General features: G+C 44.2%; 4 protein-coding genes across 4 annotated transcripts in view; 2 read left to right on the forward strand and 2 right to left on the reverse strand.

The window, feature by feature from the left end:
- Window positions 1-2,377, forward strand: part of LOC131293928 (protein grainyhead) — a 133,491-nt gene extending 131,114 nt beyond the window's left edge. The window contains exons 13-15 of the mRNA XM_058322337.1: window positions 28-226; window positions 1,486-1,550; window positions 2,251-2,377. Of these exons, the coding sequence (XP_058178320.1) occupies window positions 28-226; window positions 1,486-1,550; window positions 2,251-2,377 (391 nt within the window). The remainder of the gene's footprint in view (window positions 1-27; window positions 227-1,485; window positions 1,551-2,250) is intronic.
- Window positions 2,378-6,402: 4,025 nt separating this feature from the next.
- LOC131281153 (RING-box protein 2) overlaps window positions 6,403-27,281 on the forward strand; it is a 34,468-nt gene continuing 13,589 nt past the window's right edge. Inside the window, exon 1 of the mRNA XM_058310413.1 lies at window positions 6,403-6,609. Within this exon, the coding sequence (XP_058166396.1) occupies window positions 6,462-6,609 (148 nt within the window). The 5' untranslated portion in view covers window positions 6,403-6,461. The remainder of the gene's footprint in view (window positions 6,610-27,281) is intronic.
- On the reverse strand, window positions 8,516-11,642 carry LOC131281150 (facilitated trehalose transporter Tret1). Its single transcript, XM_058310409.1, has 5 exons — window positions 11,556-11,642; window positions 11,164-11,289; window positions 9,751-9,922; window positions 8,779-9,678; window positions 8,516-8,703 (listed from the first exon to the last, which is right to left on the reverse strand). The coding sequence occupies exons 1-5, from the start codon at window positions 11,640-11,642 to the stop codon at window positions 8,516-8,518; spliced, it is 1,473 nt and encodes a 490-aa protein (XP_058166392.1).
- On the reverse strand, window positions 22,471-23,239 carry LOC131281154 (glycine-rich selenoprotein-like). The gene has a single exon (XM_058310414.1). The coding sequence runs from the start codon at window positions 22,673-22,675 to the stop codon at window positions 22,511-22,513; it is 165 nt and encodes a 54-aa protein (XP_058166397.1). The 5' UTR covers window positions 22,676-23,239; the 3' UTR covers window positions 22,471-22,510.

The following is a 27,281-nucleotide window of genomic DNA, read 5'->3' on the forward strand; positions in this document are numbered from 1 at the left end:
TCTCTCTCTCCCTCTCTACTCCAACAGTGACAAGAAGGACCCGAGCATCATCATGGACGCGTCGCTGGTGGCCAACTCGATGGTCGACTTTTCACCCCAGATCAAGCGTCAGCGAATGACACCGCCGCTGAGCGAGCGGGTCATGCTGTACGTGCGCCAGGAGAGCGAGGACGTCTACACGCCCCTGCACGTCATCCCGCCGAGCACGGTTGGGCTGCTGAATGCGGTAAGTTTCCTCCCCCACCCCACGATTTGCACACGAAAACCCCATCTGGCGCCATCCCCACACCGGAGGACGTTCCGATTGCGAACCGCTGCTTGCATACACAGAGGCCAAACATTAAACGAACACTCTCTCTCTCTCCCTCCCTGTGCTCCACAATGTTAAATCCCTTTGCCTGCCCTTGTTCACTAACCTGGGCCACCCCTTTTGAATTACTTCCACCCGGAGCCAACCATTTTTTGACTGAAACGAACTTCTGCCAAATCTACTTTGTTTACAAACCAAAAGATTACTTCTCCTGATAACGACAGATGTTCGTATCTGTCGTTCAATGAGACAACCGCACACCCGTACACATTTGCGCCAATAACCAATATCCAATATGTGTGTCGATAGACCGGAATTAATCTCTGCACCCAACAAACCTGCACCTACCCACCATCCCAAGGTGTCCTTTCAATCGCTAACCATGGAAAGATCATCTTTTGTTTTCAATTTTAATATTTTGTTACTTTGGAAGCTCTCCTCCAATGCTTGGTTCCCTGCGGCACAGCTCACCACCAAAGACACAAAGATGCTTAAGAAACTTTCATCAGGCGAGGTTGTCGCGAAAGTAACTAAAACGACAGGAACTAACGGCTTAAAGCAACTCAAATGCGCCCGGATGGAAGTTCAATAATCCAACACATAAATACCTCTAACTACCCCGAGGGCCCCGAAATGAAACAGCCTCATTGTGATTTGTGGCAAAGTTGCTTACCTTGTGCTAACAAAGTTCAACAAAGTACCTAAAACGTCTGGTTCAATCAATAACATTATTATGAAGATATTAACTTTCACACTTCCGTTCCGGTATATAAAATAATATTTTCAACATAATATGCATTTTTAAATCATGCTCGACCATTTTTTTTATGTATTTCATCAGTTTGTCCGTTTAACAAACATACTTTCGGGATAATAAAAATAAAAAAGTTCAGTGTAACTCCGCGATCGATTGGAATATTGCTTATTGGCACAAATTTGTAAATAACTTCCATTGTCCACAGTCAGTCAGTTAGTGGGCTTGTTTCATCTTAACAAAACTCAAATGTTTTGTTTATCAGTATTTTTGCAAATAAAAAAAAGAAGAAAACCCCTCACACCCAAACTATGGCCGGGTGTTATCAAAATCATCTCGTTTCGTCGCGAAATGGATCGAAAGTACGACAACTTCTCTACCCTCTCTCTTTTTTTTTCTTTCTCTCTCTCTTGCATTGCAGATTGAAAATAAATTCAAAATTTCCTCGTCGAGAATTAACACAATTTATCGCAAAAATAAGAAAGGGTAAGTTTTGAGTTTCCTTCCGATTTGCTATCTCTACTCTACTCTTACTTCCTTCCGTTTTGTCTGTTTTTCTTCCTCTTCGACTGCCAATCAGTTTTAGAGACTTTTTCTTTTTCTTATTGGCGTTCTGTAATGTTTTTTGTGTAGTAGAATTGGCATTCATTTATTTTACTCTATTTATTTATTTTCATTCGGTAGTGCATTGTATCGAGTATTAGTGTAGAGTGTTTTTTACGGTTTACTTTTGTCTTTTTTGTTCTATTACGTTATCACATATCGTGAGGACCACCGAGTGTTTGTGGCAAATTATGTTGCATGGACAAACATCGAACACATACTTTCTTAAAACTTTAACTATCACTAATCAAACAGCTTTAACGTTCTATGTTCAATGTTACAACACTAACCATCAAACTTAGCCGCTTTTAGCTTCAGTTTTTTATGTACGCTTCCATTAACTGGTTTCTTGTTGCCTTTAAATGTTTTAAAACAGCGATTATAAGCTAACAAATACACTCGCATTCTTTATCTACTTTACATTTGTCATCAGAATTACTTATTTATTTATTACTTTTGATTTTAATTCTATATTCGTTTTCTTTGTTGCACGTGTAGTTATTATTCTTTCTTTCTTTCTTCCAACCAAAATAACACCAACCATAAACGTCTAACGTCATTCTTCTGGTTCCTGTTGTTTTAGGATTACGGCGAGAATTGATGACGATATGATCAGACACTATTGCAACGAGGACATTTTCATCCTGGAGCTGCAACGGTACGAGGAGGACCTATTCGACATCATGCTGACGGAGCTGCCCACGCACTAGGATGCCGCACCACCCTGCTCCCGCCGCAGCAATCGCGGACCGCTTCCGGCGACTGCAGTGCCATACAATTGTACACCATTCGGCTCCGCACCATTTGGCCTCCTGGATCGAAGGTGCTGAGGGCGTCCACAAATGGAACAACAATGCACATCGTCTTGCCATCGTAACTCGCCGGTGAAGCGCTTTACATCGTGGTGCCAACGAATTACGAACGCTGTCGATCGGCTCGTGCTGCTAGGGCAAGAGCCGTAAACGTTTCACATCGAACGTTTCATCGAAGATGCATCCGTTAAGTTTTAATTTTGCCTAGATATAGTGTGTACGATGTAAGGAAAATCTGTGCCCCCTCCCCCGGTAGGAGGACGATAGTTAAGGGATACAATTAAAACAAAAATATTCAAAATCGAACAAACGTCCGTTGCAGTTGTTTTTTTTTTCGTTTCGTGTTGCCGTTATGATTGAGATTATAGTTAAGGACAGGCCGCCATGCGCGGGGCATACGTAGGCATACAGTTTTCCTTTATATTCTGGCAACGTCGGGATAAAATACGTGCCTTAGGTTGACAATTATCATGTGCGAGAAAATGAAAGGCACCTCACACTGAAACAATGTACATAAACAAACAAACTACGGTAATCATGTGCCACCCAGGGCAGAACGTGGCCGACCACGTGCAGGCGATAGTGTAAGTCGTAAAATGTTGGACATCTATATTATTTATTTGAGCTACCTGTACTTCTATCCGCCCGGTTGGTTCCAGCTACCACCGTTTACAAGCGTTTTTTTCATTAATGCAAAATTATGCCCTTTTTCTCCCCCGCTTGGAAGTGTATGAATTTGATGTTGCATTTAATTTGCTAGAAGATTTGATAGTTTTGGGGGGCGACTAGCGTAAATGGGCACCCAACTGCAGGCCATCCGATTAACGCGATCTCAAAAGGAATAATGATGCACCTCAAACTGGATTTCTACCGCTGCTCGTCGCAAATGAGAATATATGATAACGGATTGAACACTTTGCTCAAGCGATACGAAACCATTCTTTTCCATGCTCTTCCACTTCGGCAGGGATGGTATGTGAAGTAGAATTTCCTTTTTACCCTCCTCACAAGGCAAGCGAGAAACAGATAGTAGATCGTAGGAAAGTTATAGATAAAGGATCTTGCCGTATGAACGGACAGCGGAGAGCAACACATGCAATATTAACACTAGATTATAGTGGTTATGATAAGCTTAGTACGACAGGAATGAACACAGATTTACCGCTCGTTTAGCATAGACCTGGCTCCATGACATATGATTTTTTTTAACTCCATCGATTCAATTAGTGATACTACAAGAGTACACTTAACATTTACAACATCCGTTCGGATGCATGGACCACAAATAACTGTCGCCCCGGATAGTGGGATGAATTCCATACTACTGCTAGAACGATTTGCGATTCCCTTTTACTTCTTTTTTATTGAATTGAGCTCTTTTTGTCCCCTGTAAAACTGCCATACTTTGGAATACAAATAGGATGTAAGAGTTTGGATTTTATACGAAGGCTGCTATTGCCACCGAGAAGATATGGCGGCGGTTTTAAAAACAGTAGAAGTACATTTTACAAGCACAAGCAACGAGAGAAGAAACATGCTGTTAGCGAACAACTTCTTATTATCTAATTGTTAAGTACCTGAGGCGCGAGCTCACATCTCCAAAACGATGCAAAAGTGCCGTAGAGTGTAGGAGCGAAAGGACGGAGATGGTTTTAATGTTTAAACATTCCACGCACACGAGTGTGTGTGTATGTGGGCCGGTGGTCGACAATCTCAAGAACAAAATGGCAAGGAAGACGGGACGGTCAACATTCCTTGGTTCGAAACAAATCTTAGGCAGCTCCTTCAAGGATCTATGTATGAAAACACGCGCAAACATAAGGAAAATTGTGAAATATGTGATATTTTGTAAGAACAGACGGCATACTGCTGTTTTCGGATCAGCTGGACGATGCCCCCGCGTTGATCATCCGTGTAGACTAGGAGGGAGTTGAAACAGAACAGTGACACGGAACCATTTTTGATACATTGAAGAAAAAAGGATAACAAGAATGGAATCGAACATCACATCGAGATAGATGCCAATCGATCGAGTTGCCATAACGTAGGAGCGGAGATGCATTTTTGTTACAATGTTTTGTTTATTTTTTCTATATTAATTTCATTTTTGCTATTCGTAAATACTACTTAATGCTGTGGTATTCTCCCACGGTGGCCAAAATATTACGCGAAAAAGAAAAGTCGAGATCGTCTGCCTGTGTCGATCCGCACACGCTTGCCAACGAAGGGAACGTGAAGCACTAGACTGCTCGAGATGTTAGGATCCGTTTGGAGATCGGAGCAGGCGATACACGAATTAGCGCAAACAAGCTGAAGATAGAACGAACGGGAATTCACAGTAATTCACAAGACATAAAACAATTCAAACCTAGCATGTAGGACCGTACAGAGTATTTAGAATAACTGGAAAGGAAGGTGCGGTAGTGTAGGCTTCCGTCAATTGCAATATTAATTTTACTGAAAATAGTTTTTCGTTGAGTTAAGCGAACGGCATCCACAATTTTCGATAGCTATAGCATGTAGAAGGCAATCTAGTTGCAAATAGGGTTTTTTTTTCTTTCCCTTTTTACTTTTTACCACTTGTCCAATCAAATTAGATTCGTAGTAAGCTACTATCGTGTGGATCGATGCTTAAACTAGTTCTTACACAAACGATACATTTCGAGAAACTTTAAGAAAGGAGTATCCACCTTCTTTTCCTTTCTGTGGCTTTCCGCTATTCGAACTATCTTTATATCAGGATCATACATGAACAAATTAAACTAAATCTTAAAGTTCTATTGAATGTCGAGAAAATCAACCGCAGGTTTTAAAGATTCGATTAGTGGAGTACACACATCCCCTTTTAAGCATTCTTTATACAATTAGTTTTATCCTTTTTTAACGTTTGTTTCATTCTTGCATTTTAGTGTTAGGATTACATGAGCCCATAATATTCTTAGCCTTACTGCTGCTACCTTTGTGCACACTTTGCGATAAGCGTTAAGTTTTATTAGAGCTCTTCAAACCGTCCTACGTTTGCCATCCCGACCCATTTTGCCATCAAGAAACACATAAACACCACTTTTCCAACATTCCCCTAGCATCCCTCTATCCCTGTCCCATCCCCTCCTCTTGCCAGGACACATATTCCGTTTCAGTGGTCGTATGTGATTTCTGTCTAATTTTTTATTACAAACTAGCCGTAAGATCTAGCGATAGTTGAATTTATTTAAGCTCATAAGTAATGGATTACAACGAAACCGAAACGAAGAGGATAGAAATTTGGAAACACAGATCAGAATCGTATGAAAGGAATATGAACAATATAAATGCTGCATACAAAACAAGGCATATTCTAATGATGCATAAAAATGGAAGATCAGTTATAGCTATAAGTTCTTTTTTAACTGTACTGTTATATTTTATTGACAAACAAGAAAAAATCGTTTAAATATAATTTGAATTTAGAAGATTGAAACAATGTGTTTATTTGTTGTTTGATGTATTTTGATCTTGCATTATATTTTAATTGTGATGACTATGGCCCCTTATCAATCGATCCAATAGATATGACAAATAATAATAATAAAAGCTACAATATATTTAATATCATACTAACTAGTCATTGATAAATTTGTTCACTTTTGCTTAAACCATCGTTAAAGATCCTTCAGCCATTACAAATGTAAATAATTTAAAGTAAAAAGATGTTTATGATGAAAATAGCCGTCGGTGGTTTACGTTGAGTTTTGAACGCGATAGTCGTTAAGCTTTCTTCGTTCAGTTATTGACGAATCGTTTCTGAAGGGTGCTGACCGTTCGGCGGTTGTTTTGACAGCGGTTTGTTTATTTCTATTCACGCAACTGCATTTCTGCAAAAATTTGCCGGAGATACCTCCCCAACTTCCTTGCTAAGTTAATTTTATCTAAGCAACAGCGTCTTGTGAATTGTGAGTTGTGTTTCTAGCTGTTTCCGGGCAGTATCGGGCGAGTAGCGAAGATGGCGGACGAAAACGAAAACTCTTGTGATAAGTTTGACGATGTGAAGCTGGACAAAATGTTCACGCTGAAAAAGTGGAACGCCGTCGCGATGTGGAGCTGGGACGTGGAGTGCGATACTTGTGCAATTTGCCGTGTTCAAGTCATGGGTGAGTCAATAAAAATTAAATATTCCTCCCGTGTGCCATAGAACAAACATTACGGAACACATCTAATCGACATGGTAGCATCGCCAAACTTGCACCATCATCTCCAAGCTGACCAAATGTAGATCAGCAATGTAAATGTAGAATGTTGCCATCTTTGACATTATGCATCAACTTTGCTGAATATTTAATTATTCATTTGGTAAGACATTATTATATTTAACTAGGTTACCTATTCTACACTTGAACCGGGCATCATTGTAACTTTCTGGAAGTTGCAGCTACTTGTTGTTTCATTTGGTCTAGTTTTTCTTCCTCCATAGTGCATAGAAGTAACAAGACAACCGGAGTGGTAATTACAAATTACGAGACAAATTAATATCTTTCATTGAGTCATCCGTATTTATCAAACACATTTATATGCCATTCGATGGATTAGTTTCTTTACAATTTATTTTCATTCTATGTTCATTTTCATTACAAAAATTATACGGAATATACGTTTTTGCCAAGTCAAATAAGATAAAACTTATGATAAACACTCCGCGAAATACAAACTAATGATGAAGCTCGTGTAAAACAAAAACAGAAAAGACTTTTCAAATCCAGTCCTAAAGACGGTAGCTATTATCCAATTCCAATAAATATAATGAACTTCGTTGCACGGGAATCTTCCAGCAAAGAGCCAGTGTAATATTTTATTTAACGTTAGCACACTTGAAAGGCACCGTTTTGTATCTAAAAAAGTACCCTGCTTAGTTCGTTTTGCTCCACCATTGGACAAAGAGATTCGTGTACCGTACACTTTTCACCATCCTCGCGTGCCCGGCGCCAATTGAAAAGACTTTTCTCAATTTCCGGTACATGTTTCTAAAACCCCGTACCGGCTTGTTTCTAAACTCGGAATTCCTCGGTACCAATCACATCAACTTAACCTGCTGTCATGTTTTGGTTGTCCTTACCAGTGCATTTTATGCCTTTTGTGCGAGGGAACTGTGTGCCTTATACTATTTACATTGCTGGGATAAGTTATATCTCTAGATCGATAAGATAGGTCTTCTTTGCACTACGATTTGCTCCGCGGAACAAGTTCTCTAAAACTACTGCATGCAGATTATATGCGCTTGAATTAAAATATAATCTCCAGAAGAAAACAAGTAAATAAACCCTGTCTTTGTAACGCCTTCCCTTTTCGTATCGATTGCATTCCCTGAACCGCCCACGGAGGAGCGTGTTAGGGCGAAGGCTTTCCGTGCCTCCTTTCTACTTAATCGATTCTAAACTAAAAACTTTGTTAATGTGCGGGTATTTTGTCATATAATCTTAATTACGATGCGGAAATAATTTTCATGGCAATGCCGTTCCCTACGTATCGAAATTCGTTTTCTTCTCACGAAAGATGAAAAACTGCTTTTTGAATTTTATGTTTGATTTCCTTCGCATCCGAATCCCTATCACGTTCGTCAGTGCTCTAATACTCTACCAACTATAAAGGTAAAGGGAGAAAGTATTTTGAAATCTGAGGGATCGACCACCCCCTTCTGATCTATGAAGGTTTCTATTTCGAGGTCCAAAGCGAAGATGGAACACTCCAACGTTGATAACATGTTGAAAAAAAGAAACGGGAAAACGGAGGGACGTATCCTTGTTTAAACCTACAACGAAACCGTGAAAATCTTGCTTCGCAGCAAAACAATAAAACAATCTATTGGATGATATCACATTCTAGTACTTGTATGCCGTGCTGTCTTCCTTCGCCAGTGCCTGATCTATGGCTATGTCGCAACAAAAACAGTAAAAAGTCATGGCTTCTGGCCAAGATGCTGCGCCGCAGCAAGTAATCTAGCTCTCGCTTCTTTTGCCCTTTGCGCCCCTGGGTGAGTTAGCGACACAGTTTGGCGAGCTGTTTCTACATGTTGAACGACAGTGGCTTTATGTTGGCCACCGAGCTCATTCGTCGCACTCGTCCCATCATCTTGCGCTCGATGTCCTCGAGCGACTTGCCTTGCGTTTCCGGGACGTATAGGATAACGAACAGCAGACCGACGAGAGACACCGACCCGAACATCCAGAACGCACCGGACATTCCAAGGGATGCTGTAAAGGAAATGAAACAAAAAGAGAAATAATTATAAAAACCGCCCGCCATCTCGGAGTAAAAGAAAAACTAACCGCTAATATCGGGGAAGGTTTTCGTCACCACAAACGTGCACGTCCAGTTGAAGGCAGTAGCGACCGATGCAGCAGATCCACGGATCTTGCCAGGCAAAATCTCACCCATCATGAGCCACGGAATGGGTCCGAATCCGAGCGAGAAACCAAGCACAAACACAACGAACGCGGTCAGCGGTACCCAGCCAATGTTCGATACATCATGGCCGTTGTCCTTCATGTAGAAGAACCCGCCGAGTGTCATGAGCGTCACGATCATCGCCACGTCGGAGATGTACAGCAGCATCTTACGGCCAGCCCGATCGATCAGTACCGTCGCGATGAAGGTCGCAATAAAGTTCACTATACCGACTATGATCGTAGAGATTTTCTCATCCAATCCGGACTCGGCCGCCTTGAAGATGGTCACCGTGTAGAAAATGACCGCGTTGATACCGGACATTTGCTGGAAGAACATCAGCCCGAGCGATATCGACAGCGGCTTCAGGTTAGCCTTTTTCAGCAGATCCAGTATGGCATTGTTGGATGCGTGCCGTATCGCTTCCTGGTGCGACTTCGAGATACCCTTCAGCTCCGGCTCGACATCGGCCTTGCGTCCGCGCAGCCACTGCAGGGCCTTGCGGGCGCGATCTTCGCGATTGCGCGACACATACCAACGGGGCGTCTCAGGGATGAGGAACATCAGCAGCAGGAATGGTATCGGCAGGGTTGCACCGAGGAACGCCAGTCCCGACCACTCCAGGTAGTTACCGGCGACGAAGCAGAGTAGGATTCCAATGTTACCGAACGCGGTCGGGAGCAAACCAAGCGTACCGCGCACTTCCGGCTGAACCGTTTCTCCAAGGTACACGGGCAGCGAGAGTGAAGCAATACCGACGCACAGACCGGATAGGGCACGACCTGGAGTTAAAAGTAGACCAGTGATTAAAAAGCTATCCCTAACGAACATCTCGCAGACACCTCCAAACATACCTACGAGGACCATTGTAATGTGCGATGCACAGGCGATCAGCAACCAGGCGATGATGAACGGGGTTGCGGTCGCCAGGATGGTGTTTTTACGTCCGAGGTACTCAATCATGGGCCCACCAAGGATACCACCGGCCAGACCGGCCAGGGGCATGATACCACCGACCCACGAACCCTGTAAAGAAAAAAAAACAGGACAATTAAAACGCCGCCCAATCAATGACACTTTAACCTTGAAGTGGGAGGAAACCGTCCGGCCCTTCGGTCCATCAAACTCTCTGTATTTTTTGGAGCCAGCTAATGACGTGGATTCGACCGGCATGATCCTTTCCGTGGTATAGGAAAACTATCTATTATTTTCATACGATAAAGCCCAACTGAAGCGCTGATTAGCTTCTCCATCACTGTCTTTCGGCTTCCCCGCGACGAGTGGCACAACGTAAGGACATCGTAATGCGTGGGATGTGGTTCTATTTTCTTTTCACTCGTTTATGAAGTTGAACTGAACAGGGAATCACAAATCGATGCCCCGTCGCATTGTTTGTTTTCGTTCCCGGACAAAAATGCGAACCACTGCTGCATTCGAAGTGGACCGGCCAGAAAAAGGGATGTGGAAGAAAATGGGTGCCGGGGATGTTTTGATGATATAAATAACTATCCCTACGGTCTCCCACAGCGAGTGGGGGGTTGCCGTTCGTTGCAAATTTGGTATTGCGAAGGACATTGCGGTTAAGGAATTGGATGCGAAATTGACCGATAATGACGGGAATGTTTGGAATTTTTATATTTGTTCAAGCATCGATTACTTTGATTTACAATCATTTAATTTCGTTTAACATCGGATAAAAAAAGAGATCGCAGTATGTCACGTAACGAGCCAGAAATCGTGGAAATACTTCTGGCAATTACTTGTAATATTGTTTTCCTTTCTAAGGGTCGACAACGGCCGACCTCTCTTTTTACCAATCTTAGTTACGTTACACAATTCTGCAACAGAGACAAAATGAATCCGGAAATAAAAACATCCACATTCCCAAACAAAATTCTTCAGCCGAGCGATAACGCGATCCGATGAATATCTTGGCGCCATAATAACAATTACTCTCATTATATTTACTACAAAACAGTTTGCTTTTACGTGCGGTCTTTGTTATCATTAATTAAGTAATAATCAGCACGTGGCATCTCGTCGATTGGCACGATTTTTCAACAAAACCACCGGTCGGTAAGTTGTGCCAATGTGTATGATTATAAATCGATGAAATTGATAAGTTTCTTGTAGCTATCAACACGGTGACACGCGCAACTAACGTTACGAGAGCTTGTATAATCTTGAGTTAAGGACAAATGGGACGCCGTCGGGATTGAGGCTTTAACCGCGTGGGCAACCTTCACATCCGGAGCACATGTACCTACCTCTTGCTTTGTCACTTCGAAAGATGTTATATTTCTGTTCTCCATGGACACCAGGGCGGGGGATGTGTAGGCGGACGAAAAACCGACCACCAAGGATCCGAGCGAAACCGTTAGCGCAGCCAGAACCTTAGAGTGTGGTAAAAAAGAGATAATGAAATCAGTATACATTTAAATAAGGAAAAATTCATTTCATTTAAAATGTGTGAGATATGGTTGGATTATAACTATTTCTGGTGGAAATTTCAACTTGAACTCGCATGATACAGGATGATGTTCCTGTTTCTGAATACACACTTTCATCTTTTCCTGCAATGAATTCTTATTTGGATGTTTGTTGACCGATGATCTCTTTTACTTTTAGTAAAATGGCAATGATAGAAAAATAGTAAAACCTGTGATAAGGTGCACTTGGCGACCGGTTCCTCGATGGGCACCACGAAGGACACATGCGTGTCCGCACGCATCAAAATTTTCACCATCCTGCTGCCTTTTACGCCGGGGCACTGTCAGTTGGACAAAAAACACAGACGACTTCCTCACTTCCTTCAACGCCGGAACTAGCCGAGAGCACCAAAAGGGGACACTTATTCGGCGCGATAACTTGGCTAGAGGATTTTCTTTTTGGCTGCTAGGAAAAATAAAAACCGATATCGAAAAACACTGAGAAACGGAGAATATTAACCGAAACGGAACTACTTGGGCGCTCGTGAATCAGCCGCGTGCTCATCATTGGCCAAACCACAATCGTCTGCCGCGTTCGAAAGTGACGAGAGATTGCGAGAGGTTGCCCTGGAAAAGACCGCATGTTCGTCGCGTAAGTCGCGTAATCTTCGGCTGCAATCTCCTACAATCGGATCCCCATAGTCCTCCAGCTTCCTGTTCCGTTGATGTAAAACCACGGCCATGTGTGGTGGTGATTAATGCAGCACTCAAAGAGGCCAATCGAGAAGGAAGCAACAAGTGTGCCACAGTCACAACGTGGTGTCCCATTTGGACGACACCACTACAAAGGGGAAGCCAACCACCAGTGGTTGATGGAAGGAAGCAGACACCAAAAATTACGTAGAATAGGAAATTAATCTCCTTCGAATGACCACCATTCGGTGGTGGACATTCCCTTTCTTTTTGCGTTACGCTACCACTCCGTATAAATACGTAGTTGAAGTGTCTTGGTTCTTTTCCTTTTTTTGTGTGTCTAATGACAGACAGAAGACGATTGGATGATGAAGGCAGGATGATAGACACAAGCGGAACAATCGACGTCATTGCCTCGCATTTCTCTCTGCAGCTACTTGTTCCAGTTGAAACGTTTTGTTTGTGGTTATTTTTTGCTCATCATCTCGTTTTCATCTTTCTTGTTTCATCCTGAAGAAATCGAGGATTTTTAAAAGTTTGTCCTTTTGGGTTATTTTGCTCCTGGCATTCACCTTGATCAGCGGTTCTTCAGACACATTGTTTCACATTTGTTCGTTTCAACATTGAACATTGAAAGTTACCCTGTAAAATTCAGTTAGCAAAATATGAAATTTTCTTTGCGTCTAACACCAACCGGAAGACAAACACACACCATTCCGACCGTCGCCAGCGGCAGGCTGGGTCCAGGGTCGCCCGATTCCCCCGGTACCACGAGGGCCACCGTAGCCGGTATCGTCGACACCATCGTCCGCCGATCGTTCATCGACGCTAGTTTCCGCTCTGTCGCCGGAAAATTTTCCATCACCAGTTTGCCGCAGAGCACTTGCGTTTCCAGCATCGAACCGAGGCAGCCCGGACTAAACACTTGTACAATCGGTCGTACAATTCGACACATAAACGCAACACCAACCGGTCAACCGAAAAACCGAGATTTAAAACCGCAAGGCAATAGGATTACTGAGAATCCTCCTTGTCCCCAACACCGTATGGTAGCGGACGAGTCCCTGTGACCATCGGTGAACAACACGGAGGGTCACTTGTGCACCACAACCGATCCCAATCTCTCGCAGCTGTTGCAAGATGGATAAGACTGAACGGGTGATTTCAGTCTCCAGGCGGCCACCCGAATCGTTGCCCGACGCAAGGGCCGACGCAAGGATCAACACCACTACAGCGACAAATCAGGCCGCCTGCAAGTGGGATATCTCACCCCCTTCGTTAACTCCCACTACCTCCCCCATCTAGTGCACATCCACCCACATGTGATTAGTACGCGCGTGCTTCCCCGCCTCGGACGACGGGTGCATGTGTATGTTTGATGCGTCCGCGTGGCGCTTACGCTCTTTCCGGTCCATTTGGCGATTCGAAAAATCACAAAACGGTGTTGTCATTGACATTGAAAGCGAGCGATGCAAATGTCCCGCTTCGGAAGGAAGATACCACGGCACATTCAAATGTGGAATATGTGGTGATAATGCAAGGTTTCCGTCTTCCGTCTTCCGGAAACAGTTTTGCGATGGATTGAACGGAAAGGACGTGGCATTTGAAATTATGTGTTAGATTAGTGTTTTGCTAAACACATTAAACTTAACCGAATAAAAATACTAAATGCTCTCTGGACACCGTAAAGCTTATCGGCAATCAAGCAACTTGATTAGAAACAAGCCTAATTTGGTGTGCGTCAAATCAGTTTTGCGTTCACATTTTTGGACGTTCAAATCCACGCATGCCAACTTTAACCTATCAATTCTATTGAAGAAAAAAAAGAGCCCTTGGAAAACAGTTTACGCGCGACAGAATTACGATCCACTTGGGTAATCGTCGCCTTGCGGCGTGGTGCTCAGTGTTATCAAGAAAGGCACGGGGTCAAACTTGACATTGTCTAAATTTGGTCGACCTAAATCCAAGCCTTAATACCGAACCCCGCCACCCAGCGGTGGCTGGTGGTTCATAGAACCAAGTATATTGTTCTAGATTCAATCCAACGGATGTAGCTCATCTATTGGTCTTTCAAAACCGTAAATAAACGGACGGCAGCCTTGCTAAACGGTTGGATTTATAAGTTGTGATGCAGCACATGGCACGGGGGTAGGTAGTTCCGTTCACTGACGTGACGCTTCACCGGAGTTTTAACACGAACGAGAGCGTGAGAAAACTAGCGTGGATCCTTGCAACGTGGTATAGTCTATTTTCATAAGTTCTACGGTCCCGCAATCTTCCTTGCATTTCTTGGTTGTACACAGTCGCTAAACTGTAGCGTAAATATTGACTCCATTAGTGAACACAGGGCAAGCGAATGGTCGAACCCGATTGATAAAGGGTGTGCGTTCTATCGAGAACGGAATGGCAACGTGATGTACGGATCATGCTGTTCAACTGTGGCGGCTGATGTTTGAGGTTTTTGCTTCTTCTTTAGTTTGCCTCAGAATGTTTGGAAAGCAGCTGCCATTATGCCTCGAACTGTAAACTGTTGAAACACACGAAGGAAGTTTTATAAACACCATCCCCTCTCCTCCTCTTCGATTCCGCGGCCGACGATCGTGGTTGGCACCGTAATGCACTTGGCTTTTAGCGTAACAATTTCTGTAGTGTACCTCTCCGAAATTTCCTCCTGGATGAGCCTTCGAATCCTTCCCTCGTACGGGGATGTTTTCGCGCCCGGGAAGGGAGGAAAAAGCACTTGGAATTTTCTTCGCACTATCGCACGCTTCGCCGTCGACTAAACCGCGCGACCGATCGGGCAAAGCTTTTTATACGTCGTTGCTCGAGACGTGGCCGATGATAATGCTAGCCGGACACTGCTGCACCTGATGATACTCCGACCGACCAGTTACGCTGCGGGCCCATGTGAGGGACTGCACCATTGCGCGTGTATTTGATAATTTCATCACGGTTTGCAACTGGAAACGGCGGCAGGGATGCGCCCTGTTTTTGTTTTACTGCGAGAAGCCTAGCCTACTCTGCGCCGAGGTGCTGGCTTTCGTAGCATACTGTGGTGGATTCGAGGTGTCCCAGGGGCTCATAACAATAAATAAGAGACACATATACACCGCAATGGCTACTGCGATCGGGTCAAACGGTCATGAGGATGGCGCTCCCAAGCACTCGATGATTGTTTTTACTAGCGCCAAGGTCATTCCCGATCGGATAAGGAAGAAGTACTATTGAGAAGTTGCAACCCGATGAGGCGAGGGTTTATCCCTTGCTCTACCACTCGTTAGCCTACCGGTAGCCCATTTTCAACTCCTTTGCGGTACCATTCTTAAAGCATACGAAATAGATAGATACCGATAGTAAGACGATGACTGGGACGGTGTTGCACATGCATCGGACATCCACAAGGGTTGGATGCAAAAGTAAATCGATCGAAATGTCATCCGTGACCGTCACGTGTTCACCGTTAAGCGGAATCGATGCGTCCGTCGTTCCCCTTCGGAAAAACGGTATTCTGTCCCTCAGTATTGGAGGTGGTATTCGCCCGCCATCGGTGGGATTGATTAATCATTTGACGAACGATGTACACTGCCTTCGCTACCGGTGAAATGAAATGTTAGAGGCAAAAATGGAGGCAGTACACACCGGTCCACAGGTGCTCATACGCGAAGGAACAGCAATAAGAAATAATGATGAAGTGCATCACGTTGCCATGGTCGATGGATGGGAATGCAAGTTATTTGCTGCCCATAACTCGGACATCATAGACCAGAAATAGTACGGGCAATTTAGTGTCTAACCAAGACGTCACAGGTATTTTAATCCATCAGAACTTTCCTCGCAAAATTGGAGAATTCGGATGAGATCCTCGTACCGAGTCTTCACATCGGTATACTATAATGGAACTTTCAAAGTGAAGCGATTTATGTTTTTGAAGTAAACCGCATTTCTCTCGATCGAGTTCTATCGAAGGCGGAACGAAACGGACAGTTATCAACAACAACAACAACCGTCTAGCGATGATGGTTCTGAATCGTCCCAGAAAAGAGAATCCTTCGGCCATTCACCAGCCTTGTGTTTACCAGCCAACCAGCTTGGAAGAAGTGGAATGGACCTGTTTGCATCGGCAGAGCTGAGTTAAATATTCTCTTGAGGAAGGCCTTTCGAGAGATAAGAAGACGGTATGCCACAGCTGGAACATGGGGCTAGACTGGAACTTACACTTCGGCCACTCGTCCGCGTGTGCCTCATAAGGTCGGTGGTTCACCGGGTGAATGGTTCGCAAAAGAAGCCTCTATCAGTGACGCAAATGATGTTTGCCTAAACGAAAGCCTCGACGTGAAGCAGACTACATATGGGCGATAGCCGAAAAAAGTACGGAAATATTATTCTTGGCGAGGTCATTCCCGATCCCTTCAGGTTAAACGGACTTCGATTGCGGCGAGAACCTGCGCCGCGAGAAGTAAATAGACTCATCGTATGTTTCCAAGTGTTAATGTGCGATTCTTTATCAATTTCTATTTTTAGGGTTACTTTCCAACCTGCATATGCCCTACTTATGCCAGGAAAAGTTTGTTTTGAGTCACACAAATTTCTTATATGAAACTGTGTTTATTTTGATGCATGGAAATCTACTAAAGTCAACATTTATTCTAGGATGTCTGGAGGGAAAACCAAACAATTAGACATCAAACAACGCGTGAATAATTATCAGCTTCTAATCAACAATGAGTAAGGCATTCTCTGTGTAATTTGGATTCTATCAGCACGTAATGTAAGAGCTTATTTGAAAATATGTTTCCACGTGTGCATTCTAATGTGATCTAGAACCTTGAATTGTGCGATTCGAAAGAGTAATTTCCACCAGTAATCAGACAGCATTGATGTGGGATGTGTTTGGAAGTGAATTTTTAAATTTAGAGGGATGCCTTCTTCGAGTGGGCTGTCGTCCTACCTGAGTCCAGATGTAGATGGGATTCGTGGTTGGTCGATACACCTCCAACTTCGGCTTGCCCTCCTCCGTGATCTGTCGCACGAACGGGACGGCCGTACGCATGTTCTCCTCCTTGGTGCCCATCTCCATCTCCAGAAAGCGAATGCTTTTCCGCGAGTCGGTACTCATCGACTTGGACTGCTGGAATTGTTTGCGTGAGCTAATGTAATCCTCTTCGTCGCTTGAGTCCAGGTCCTGAAAACGGAAGGTTTACCCAAAGATATCATGTTAATCATGCGGCATCTTATTTTACAGCATATGTTGGGGTACTATTTACCTTAAAATCAATGATAACCGGCTTCGTGATGTCCGCGTCAATCCGGAGCAGGCTAGCCGAAGGTGCGAAATTTTCTTCACTACTTGATGGCGAGGGTTCCCGGTCAAACTTGAAGGAGATGTGCCGTGCATCGAGACTCTTGTGCTTGCGCTCCTGGAATTCCTTCCGTTGACCCTCGAAGTCGTCGGATGAGGAGGATGCCTTCAGCAGCTGCTCGAGCACCTTGGCACTCTTCACGTCGAGCGAAACATGTTTCTTGCCCTGGAACTGTCTCCTGTTGTCAGTCGCCAGCAGGTGGCGCAATTCCTACAAATGAATGAAGAATTATTATATATTAATTACGATCAAACATCGATCGGTCGTATCGTTTGGTGACTCACCTTGATCAGCTGTGACTTATGCTCCGAGGTGCTGTGGCTTTTATGCTTCTGGAAATGTTCACGCTGCTTGCGGAAACTGTTCTCGTCCTCATCGAACCGGTCCTCCTCTTGGTCGAACGAGACGCGCGAACTCTTGAGCGATGACTTGGACTTGGTCTTCTCGGTCGGTTCCAGGAACGGATTTGTGTCGTCCGTCTCGAGGATCGGGCTGAAGGTGCGCTGGGGCTGCAGGCCGCGCGCTGGTACGCTGCCCAGATCCTCTGCGTTCGTGTCAAGCACGATCGTGTCCAGGCTGGTTGCCGTTGTAGAGGTGGAGAGGGATCCTTCGGCCGTGTTAACCCGCTGGTAGCCGTATTGTAGTGGGTCACGGATCTCATCCTGAAGATTAGAATGTACACACATGGAACATCACAAAGCATTAGTAAGTTGACATTGAGTCACAAGTTTTCGTCCAAAATTAGTTTTACCACCGTTCGTCGATCTGCCGTATTTACCACCGTGGAGCGACTGCACAACCCTCTTTGAAAAACGCCACATTTGGAATGGTCGAAAGTCAAAAGTACTTATCATTGAGTAAACAAGAGACGCAATTGTGATTGTTCTATGCAATCGTCAGTATTGTGTCTTTTCAAACTCTATTGAACCTCTCAAGAGCTAAATTGCCATCATTGCAAAGAACACATAAAGTGTCTTACATCATGAATATGTCTTTCAGTTTTATTGAAAAGATTTATATAAAACTGATCAAATAACCATGCTGCAACAACGCAACAATTGATCATTTTAAATGCAATCAACTTTGTCTGCTCGTTGGCAATTTCCAACGGCAATCACATTCATTTTTAAAATGTGTCGGTGAAACTGCTTACAGCGATACTAGCGACATCTAGCAGCATTAAATAGTAAGACAAATGATTTAAATTGTCTTCACCAAAAACCGTTACGAACGGAATCGTCTATTTTTTAAATCCTTTTGCTTTCCAAGCAAAATTGCCTATATAAATTTCAAACTATTGAATATATCCTTTTTATTATTATTTGAATCAAGATTAATCGAACGTTTGAAATAAAATAAAATGTTTTGATTGTCTTGTGGCCTGACATTCCATCGTATATCGTTTTCATGACTTGTTCCACTAGAATTAAAATAATACTTGACCCGTGTTTAGCATTTACTCGATTCTGTCCCAACACACTTTCTAACGGCTTGTCATGTAATTCTAGCGTGAAAACGAACGTGTCAAATGAGTACGCGCGCTTTCCGTTCGTGCACGTGGTTATCGTGCCGGTTGGAATGCTACTGCACTTATTCCATTGCATTTATGTGTATCGCGAGAGCGCGAGAGACAGCTTTAAATTAAATAGTTCCTGTTCATAAGCCGCGAGGAAAATGCAATTTCTTTCATCCCTCCGATGGCTGCAGATTGGAAGAGAGCGTTTTGTAGTTGCGTCGTTGTATATAGAGAGTTTAAAAAGTCACGTGAACTTCCTCGCGTGCCGTTATCGACTACCCTTTTTGTACCTCTGTTTTGTCTAGCTTCGAATGCTCACTTTATTTTGTCTTTTATGGCACTGGCGATAAATATGCTACCCAGATCATGTTTCACGCTCTCTTTTAGTTTCTTCGTAAGCTATAAAAGCCCCCTGTGTACAAGTGGTCGATAGAGCAAGCTAGACCAAATATTCACGGCCAACGCATGCTTGTGTTGTTGGCACACAGGAACGTTCCAGAAGTAACTCAATGGTCCACGATGCCGGTTGCAAAAAATTCTGGTAGGTTTCTGGAACAGTTGTAATGAATTTCCTTTACGCTCCGCAAGTCTTGCTACCGCCTTTATTACGAAAGTGTATAATTAGCTTTCCTTCCCCTGGCGTCCACCTTCCTCTACATCTTTACATGTTTAAGCGCGAAGTTTTCAATTGAAGTTATTGCTCACTACAAGCTACGGACTTTTGATTGTGTTAGCTGTTTTGTGTTATTTTTATTTTATCCTGTTTTTCCAATTCGATCTGCATATTCTAATTACTCCTTTGGGCAAATTAGGCATTTGTATGGTTTTTATTTTTACCATAAATTCAATTCTCATTACATGCTTAGGATCCTGCAGATTGCAATCATGTGTAAATATTCTGTCTTGTCTGAAAGTAACTAAAACCCTATCACCATTGCAATTTTTTTCTTCCTTCTTTTCCTAATCTTGACATGGAATAAAGTCTAGTGCTTTGGGTAGAAAGCATTCACCGTTGGGTTCAATTCTCTACCATTTAAGATACCATCCGCTCAAAACTGTGATGTAGTGATGGGAAAAACGGCTCCGACCAACTCCCGCCGATTTTGGATTTTGGCTCCGGAGGTGGTTCCGAACTAACGGCTCCGGATTTGCTTGCAAACTAACGGCTCCGGAGCCGGTTCTGAACTAACGGGCATGAAGTCATCGTAAACGGCAATTGCACTTGTTGTGAATTACGTTTATTTTACATTACTCAAATTTAGTTTGGAACCGGCTCCGATACCGAAAGTTTGGTGCCGTTGGTTTGGAGCCGGTTCCGGAGCCGTTAGTTCAGAACCGGTTCAGGAACCGTTAGTTCATAGCTTACTCCGGAGCCATTAGTTCGGAACAGGCTCCGGGCTAATGCTGGTGCGCTCCGAAGCGCCCATCACTACTATGATGCTCGATCTATAGCCGTTACGGCCAACAACCGATCGTGTTGAGGAGGAAGCCCGGCCTTTCACACATTTGCACACCCAAACGCAACGGCGGTTCGTTGTCAGTTGTTTGCAAAATAGAAACCGCCGAAACTCTCACAAGCGTGTAAGCCACGAGTGATCGCGTTCGTACGTCAGTAATTAGCGTGTTTAGAGACATAGTGGGGTTTTGGTCGCAGAAAACGAAACGATATCATCTAAGACAAACAAGCTTGTGACGCGATATGCTTTTTTCGTTTTTTTTTGCATTGCTTGTATATTTACTGAATTGCCTTGCCTTGAAATTGCTGCGGGTATACGACATTCTGCTAACGTTGTTGCGTCTTTGGCCATAGATGAATTGCTTGTACAATTTTTGTGCATGTCATTGAATGGTTTGTTATTTACACATTTTTTCGTTTCGATCCGGTAGACATGTGCGAAATTTGCGTAGAGGCAAACAATCAACAAATCGTGTGCCGCACGATCAACCACTTGATAAACGAAATTTAATTAGTAGACATCTGATCGTGAGGATTATCTGCGAAAACTTCCAACCAAGGAAATAGAAATCGTCGCGCCAGGCGAACCTCGTCCACAGAGTCAAGAACAAGGCAAATATCAGAACGGGTGGATTAATTCAATTATCACTAGCACCTGAGCACACGATCATCGCGTTCAGGTCCGCCAGGATGGTGTCACAGTTTACATTAGAACACATTGTGTTCGCCCACGTGACATCAAGGGTGGCATTGATTTGAAAACAATTTTCAAATTGATACACCACGGAAAAACGGCGGTATTGACAATGGCTGTCAGCCAAGCCGGCCAACATTGCACAAAGGTGCATTCGACGACATGCTTCCGGGACGGATCGAGCGTTGCGTGCCGGAGTCCGGTGTCCCGTGAGTGGAGATCGTGGAGATAATTTATCGACTTGCTAACTGCGGCCCAGAATACGGAGCGGAAATACTGCGGCGCATATATCGCACGACCGGTTGCAGCCTATAATTGGTTAGAATTATTTCTCATGATTTTTCCAACGCACCATGCCGTGACCTTAGGAAGGTTCGAGATGCCAACGTATTTTTCATAGTAGAACTTACTGTACTTTGAAGTGACCTTGCGTGTATGTGTGACAGCAACATATTGGTCGGGAAATTTAAAGGTTTTATGATGGAAATTCAAGCCATTTCAAAGAATAAGTGTACATCTATCCATAGATAAATATCTTCGGATCACTAAAAATCTTTGTTACATTTTCGAACATTTGAGGTTCTGACATATTACCGACCGTTCTCGACATGGCTTACCAACATCAAAACAAGAACTTAGCTCTAGTGTTTAGTCTAGATGTATCAGATACATCTCTGAATCTTTAAAAAGACTGGCAGGAACGAAAACATTCGAAGTTCACAGTAGTTTGTTTAATTCTTCATCTTCCTTGAAGCAGTTTCGCCGAAGTACATCAACATATCCTTTTGTCCCAAACAATTCTGGGAAACATCGGGTTCCCCTGAACGGTTATCCAATGCATAAAATACTTAGTTAACCCATCGAATAAAAACTTGATGTCCAAATGTCACCCACTTGTTGGCGACTTCACACCTCGTGCAAATCTTTCGTCGCACGTCACACTCCCCCCACCCAATGGCCGATCATGTTTGACCTTTCCTTTTCGCTTGACATTGGTCAGCATTTTGCGGCCATTGGCATCCGCGACAATCTAAATTCGTTCGATTCTCGACCTCCTTCCGCACTCACCAGCAATCTCACGCTTACAGAGCGTTACAAACCATCGGTACAAAACGAAAAACCTCCCAAATCCGTACGATCGTGTGAGGGATGGTTGTTTTTATTACCACCCACTTACACGAATACAACAATCTCAGATCGTTGTTGAGGAACGAAAAAAACACTCTGTGATAGGTTTTTCATGTTCGTTTGACGCCAATGAGGAAATTGGCCACCCGGCGACGGTGTCAGACAGGTTGACCTACACCCCCACCGCATACGATGGGATGGACCTGAAAGGGGATTCACTGTTTTGGCTCCGACAATCGGTGGACGTTGAGCAGGAAAATGGGCGATATGCGGAAAATGCGCGATCAAAGATCGACACCAAGTGGACTTCGGATCCTGCTGCATCGATCTTCGATCACTCACTCCGCCCATTCCGATCGAATCACAGGGACACTTACTCCTCCCTCGTTGGTCATCGTGCGCTTGATCTTGTCGACGATCCGACCCATCGGTCCCGATCCACTGCCACCACCGGCGCCGCCTCCGCCACCGCCACCACCACCTCCCGGTCGTCCGGTACTCATTTTGTGCGCTAGGGTTGCTCTTCAGTCGGTGCAAGGATACGATTGCCGCCTTATTTTTCACCTATGTCTAAGACTTTCGTAAGTCTTTTCTGCTTTGTTTTGTTGATCACTCGCGTTTACTAGTTCACCGAATACTCATGCGAAAGAGTTTTCCTACATTACAACAAACTGTGTTAGCTTTTTTTTTCTTTCCTCTTTATAGTTGTCTTGCAAGGGTGGCGATTTTTCTTTCAGATTCAGATCCTCCTCCCGACACACTTTACGATCTCACTTTCACTCCGTAGCGCCACCAGTCCACTGTTCGTCTCGTTTGTTTTTTGTTGTGGTTTTCTGCTTCCTCGCAGAAATTATTATCCAACCGAGTGCAATAATTTGCAAACCACCAACACTACCTTGCCCACAGGTGCACGGCTGTTGTTGCCGTTCGATCGACTTTAATTTTCGACAGTGTTTCTTGCCAGTCCGCGCTGATGGTGTTGCGTGACTGAGGGCTGTTATTTATTTTTCTCCTCTAACACCAACGGTCGGGCGCGTATGTCAAGGTTCAAATCAAGCGATTTTTCCACCTGCAGAAACACTAAACACTAATGACCGGCAGCAACAGGGTTTTTTTGTTTTTTTTTCGAACACGGTAAAAAATGTTGTGTCTTCACTGTATATTCACACTTTATGTCGTGATGAATTTAGTGATAATAAGAAACACACTTTTTTTTATATTTTACAAGTGATAAATACACTCAAAACACGCCGATCCGCGCGCGATTTGTCCTCGAAGTTGTTTGAAAAGTTGGTCCATGCTTAACGATGCTTATATAGCGTTCGTCAAGCGGACTCTTCTGTGAGTGTTCGTGCTCGATGTTGAAGTATACACTCCCCCAGCGAGCTAAATATTGGTGCCACCTCTATCGTGAGGTGGTAGTAACTCACCAACACGCAAATGATTTCGTCGTTTAAAAATGTTGGACATGCCCGCGAGAATCGTCGATACGAGAGCGAGATCTTTCCTATGTAGTTGCCAATATCGATCAGCATAGATCTTTAGTCTCTTGTAAGGACTCAGCTTGGATGCAGCTAAAAATGTCAACCGCTTGCGACGATTTGTGTCGGCATGGATCGTACATATCCAATAATATTTTCTAAAGGTCCCAACAATCATCCTTACCATAGATTAAAACATACTACATCGGTGGCTTAAATTCATCATACCCATCTTTATTACATGATTGTGCTCCCATCATCATGACATGTGCAGAACACCTTCCGTCCCATCCGTCAAGACATCTCGCATTCCCTGCAGACTGATGATCTTCTCTTGTCATAACCATCCTTACCCCTTTGCTCGTGCTCATCCTTACCCCTTTCGCGAAAACTGCAACGAAGTTATGTTTACAGGCCGCTTCACACAGACACATCCTCTCATGCCTTACCCGGTGAACAGTGAGCATGTTCCTCGTTGGGACCACATAAGAAAAACATGTTTTTGCAGCATGATGAAGAGCATGCCAAGTTTCTATCTTAGTGTTGGTCCGGTCCAACATGATGTGCATGTAGTGAATGGAAATTCCCCATGCTCTCGATATGTTTCTTTTTTGGTTTTGTTGGGTCTATGCTTTCGCCGTTGCCGGGCCCCTTTATTTTATGTTGCCTTTTTTGAGTTGCATCGCAGGCGCATATTTGGTTCGCTCCGATCTTCTGCACTTTCCAGAAGAAGCTGATCGGCCGAGGAACGTGAACTGCAGCACGTGCACCGAGTCGCCCTGGGGAAGGAATGCTACACTGCCATATGCCCCAGTTGCTTCTTTCGTCAGCTGAGATGCGATCGGTTCTATTTCTGTCTATCGATCATTCGCCCCGGTACTTACGATCTTTCCTTGTTTTATCAAAAGAGATTTCGGATAATTTGGGAATCTTTAGGTTCTAAGTGCTGCTTAAAGTGATATGCCAAGTGATTGCCATGTTTAAGTTTATTTTTATTTAATAGGAGCATACCGTCTTTAATCTGTGATTTTCTTGAGTGAATCAATTTAACTTTTTTTGCTTCCTGCTCCAGAAGATCGTAGATTGTAAATTATCCCACCAGCATATCCGCAATCCTTTTAGCACGTGGCTAGCGACTGAAACCATTTTGATCATTTTTACCCCAGACATGAGATAACAACGCTAAAAATTCGGTACTTTGGTACAAAGCGACGAAAAGGTGTACAATCACCTGCAAATGCCCTTGCCTGGGATCACGGTCACAGATCAACGCCATCGATAGGAGTTGAGGACCGTGTGCTAGATAATGATTATTGCCAATAAATCCACCAAGTATCTCGCCGCGAGAAGCTAGATAATGGCAGTTGCTGGTCAACTAGGAACCCCCAAATAGAGAACTGTGTTGAGTCCTAAAGATTTCCCGCTGTCCTTATCAGCCGCCCGCGTGTTGACGAGAGGATTGTAAATACGGCGTGTTGCGTTAATTGAAGTTAAATCAACACCATCTAAAAAGGGATATCGACGAACAATCGGTGTGTGACACTCCAGAAGCCTCCCATATGATCCATAGGCAATCCCGGGTAGTTTGTGGACCAATGTAGTCTCGTTGATACGAACACGTGTCAATTGTGCTGGATTGAGTAGTTTTCTGCAACACGTCTTCTTTTCAACAAGATACTTAAACAGACGTACGCTAGGCCGAAGGTACACTGATGACTATCACTAAGAAAACAGCATTTATTGCGTTAATCGTTGCGCGTCTTCAGACACCGCCGGAAGACTAAGTACTGCCAGCGGAGGTTGTTGTGTACACGTGAGCACAGAGTCAGGAAACGAGAGAACAAACTACTTGACCACTCAAGATAGCCATTCGAAGTACAAAACTATCTGAAACAGATAACTGTGTAGCGAACTCTGGAGAGTATATAGACTTCAACAAATTTATCATCGTCTGATGTAGATTTGCATAATACGTGGCGTAGATATTCCTTATTTTAAGGTTAATAAAAACGCTACTCCAGTATTTGAACATCTGTTGTTCATTCGGTTTGAAGAGTACTAAGTTGTACACATAAGACTGATCCAACAGCTTCACTAATTCGTTGATCTACTGCACGAGTAGTGAAATACTACTACTAAGCGTAGTAATTGTTCTACTACGTCCCCACGTACTACACCGTCCTCTGCCACGTTTAGACAACAACAGTAGCTCTGGTCTTGGTAAATACCTGTACGGCTGGTCTCTCAGATATCTCTGAGTGTAGCAGTTGTACATTTGCAGATACGCTTCGATACGCGATTCTCTGAGCTCTCTAGATATATGTATGATGAAGTATATAAGGAGGCATTCTCGCAGGTGAGATTGCTCACTGCCTCACAACCACTCACTGATACAATCCCAAACCGCGTTGTCTACCCCCTTGGTTGCTTGCGTGTGCAACTCAGGTGGCCCCACTATGGTGCTGCTCGAGGTAGCGGATTGTACTGGGGGGTACCGTGGTCGTGTTCCCTCGCTCGCCCCGTATCAAAACGTGCCTGCCGCCCGAGTTGCAAACTTCAAGGGTATTGACGAGCCCCCAAGCGGCGACGAGCCCTCGCGTTTCGTCGAATGAACGGCGTTTCCGACACTACCTACTCCCATCAACATTCTTCTCTCTCTCTCTCTGTCTCTCTACTCTCCAGAGGGTACCCTGTGCCAGCAAACCTGCCCCCGAGTCGGTCTGACTCGGCGTTCCATTAGAGATCCACGTTGCGAAAGACGAGATGGTGGCGTGGTATCGCATGGAACTGTCAAGGGGTGGAACGTGTCGAGGTGTCGCTGCACTTTGTACGGTGTTCCATTTCCTACCACACTTTCCACAAGAAAAAAACACGGCAAGGCTCCAACGATCGGTGTGTGACGTAAGGTGCGTTGACGATCGGCGGGGGTTTTTTACTGTCAAATCAGCACATACCTGGTGCGAACCTACCCTTTCGATCAGGTTCCTAGAACTCTGAGACTGACCTCCGGAGTTTATCGATACATCCTGCAACGTTCCAGAACTTGCATTCCGCCGACAGCACGGGTATGTGTTAAACGCAAAGTTTGTGCACCGCTTGCAACAAAAACTCTATTTGCCCAAATCGCGCCATCGGCTGTGGGGGTTGGATATCCTGGTCTACGGTCTACGCGGGAAATGGAAGCAACAATGTTTGCCGACCTTCCCCTGTATGCTATCTCTGATGGTCCCCATGTTCCGCAGATGGTCGGCGCTGATAACCACCAGGTAAAATTGTCCAACTACTTTGAACGTTGGAGTCCGCCCCGGGGAGGCGGATGTGGTGATGACGAAATTACTGTTTGCCGTAAGTATATTGCTGACGACAGCAGTCGGGAATGATACTCAGCGGAAACTTGAATCATTCGAACCTGACGACAGCTTCGCACGTTTCGCGTAATCGTGCGCACGAGAGGTGTGTCGCGTATGTTCTTATTTGACTTTGAAAGGGGTGTGTGTAAGTGTCTATAGGGTTGGTATAGCCAAAAAAAAGCAAGGTCAACGGCAACCCGGTACCGGTGACGAAGCGGTTCGGCAGAATTTCATCATTCCAAAATTCGATCCATGTCGACTCTCGTGAGTATCTGTAG

This window comes from Anopheles ziemanni, chromosome 2 (genome assembly GCF_943734765.1).
Source record: "Anopheles ziemanni chromosome 2, idAnoZiCoDA_A2_x.2, whole genome shotgun sequence".
In the NCBI taxonomy this organism is placed as follows: Eukaryota; Metazoa; Arthropoda; class Insecta; order Diptera; family Culicidae; genus Anopheles; species Anopheles ziemanni.

What these genes read in the sequence shown, in the direction of transcription:
- LOC131281150 (XM_058310409.1), bottom strand. Translation starts at nt 11,642, where the DNA reads ATGGTGAAAATTTTGATGCGTGCGGACACGCATGTGTCCTTCGTGGTG. An exon ending in CCAAGTGCACCTTATCACAG is followed by an intron (nt 11,290 to 11,555) that starts GTTTTACTATTT and finishes CCACACTCTAAG; the next exon opens with GTTCTGGCTGCGCTAACGGT. An exon ending in TCGAAGTGACAAAGCAAGAG is followed by an intron (nt 9,923 to 11,163) that starts GTAGGTACATGT and finishes TTTTCTTTACAG; the next exon opens with GGTTCGTGGGTCGGTGGTAT.
- LOC131281154 (XM_058310414.1), bottom strand. Translation starts at nt 22,675, where the DNA reads ATGAGTACCGGACGACCGGGAGGTGGTGGTGGCGGTGGCGGAGGCGGC.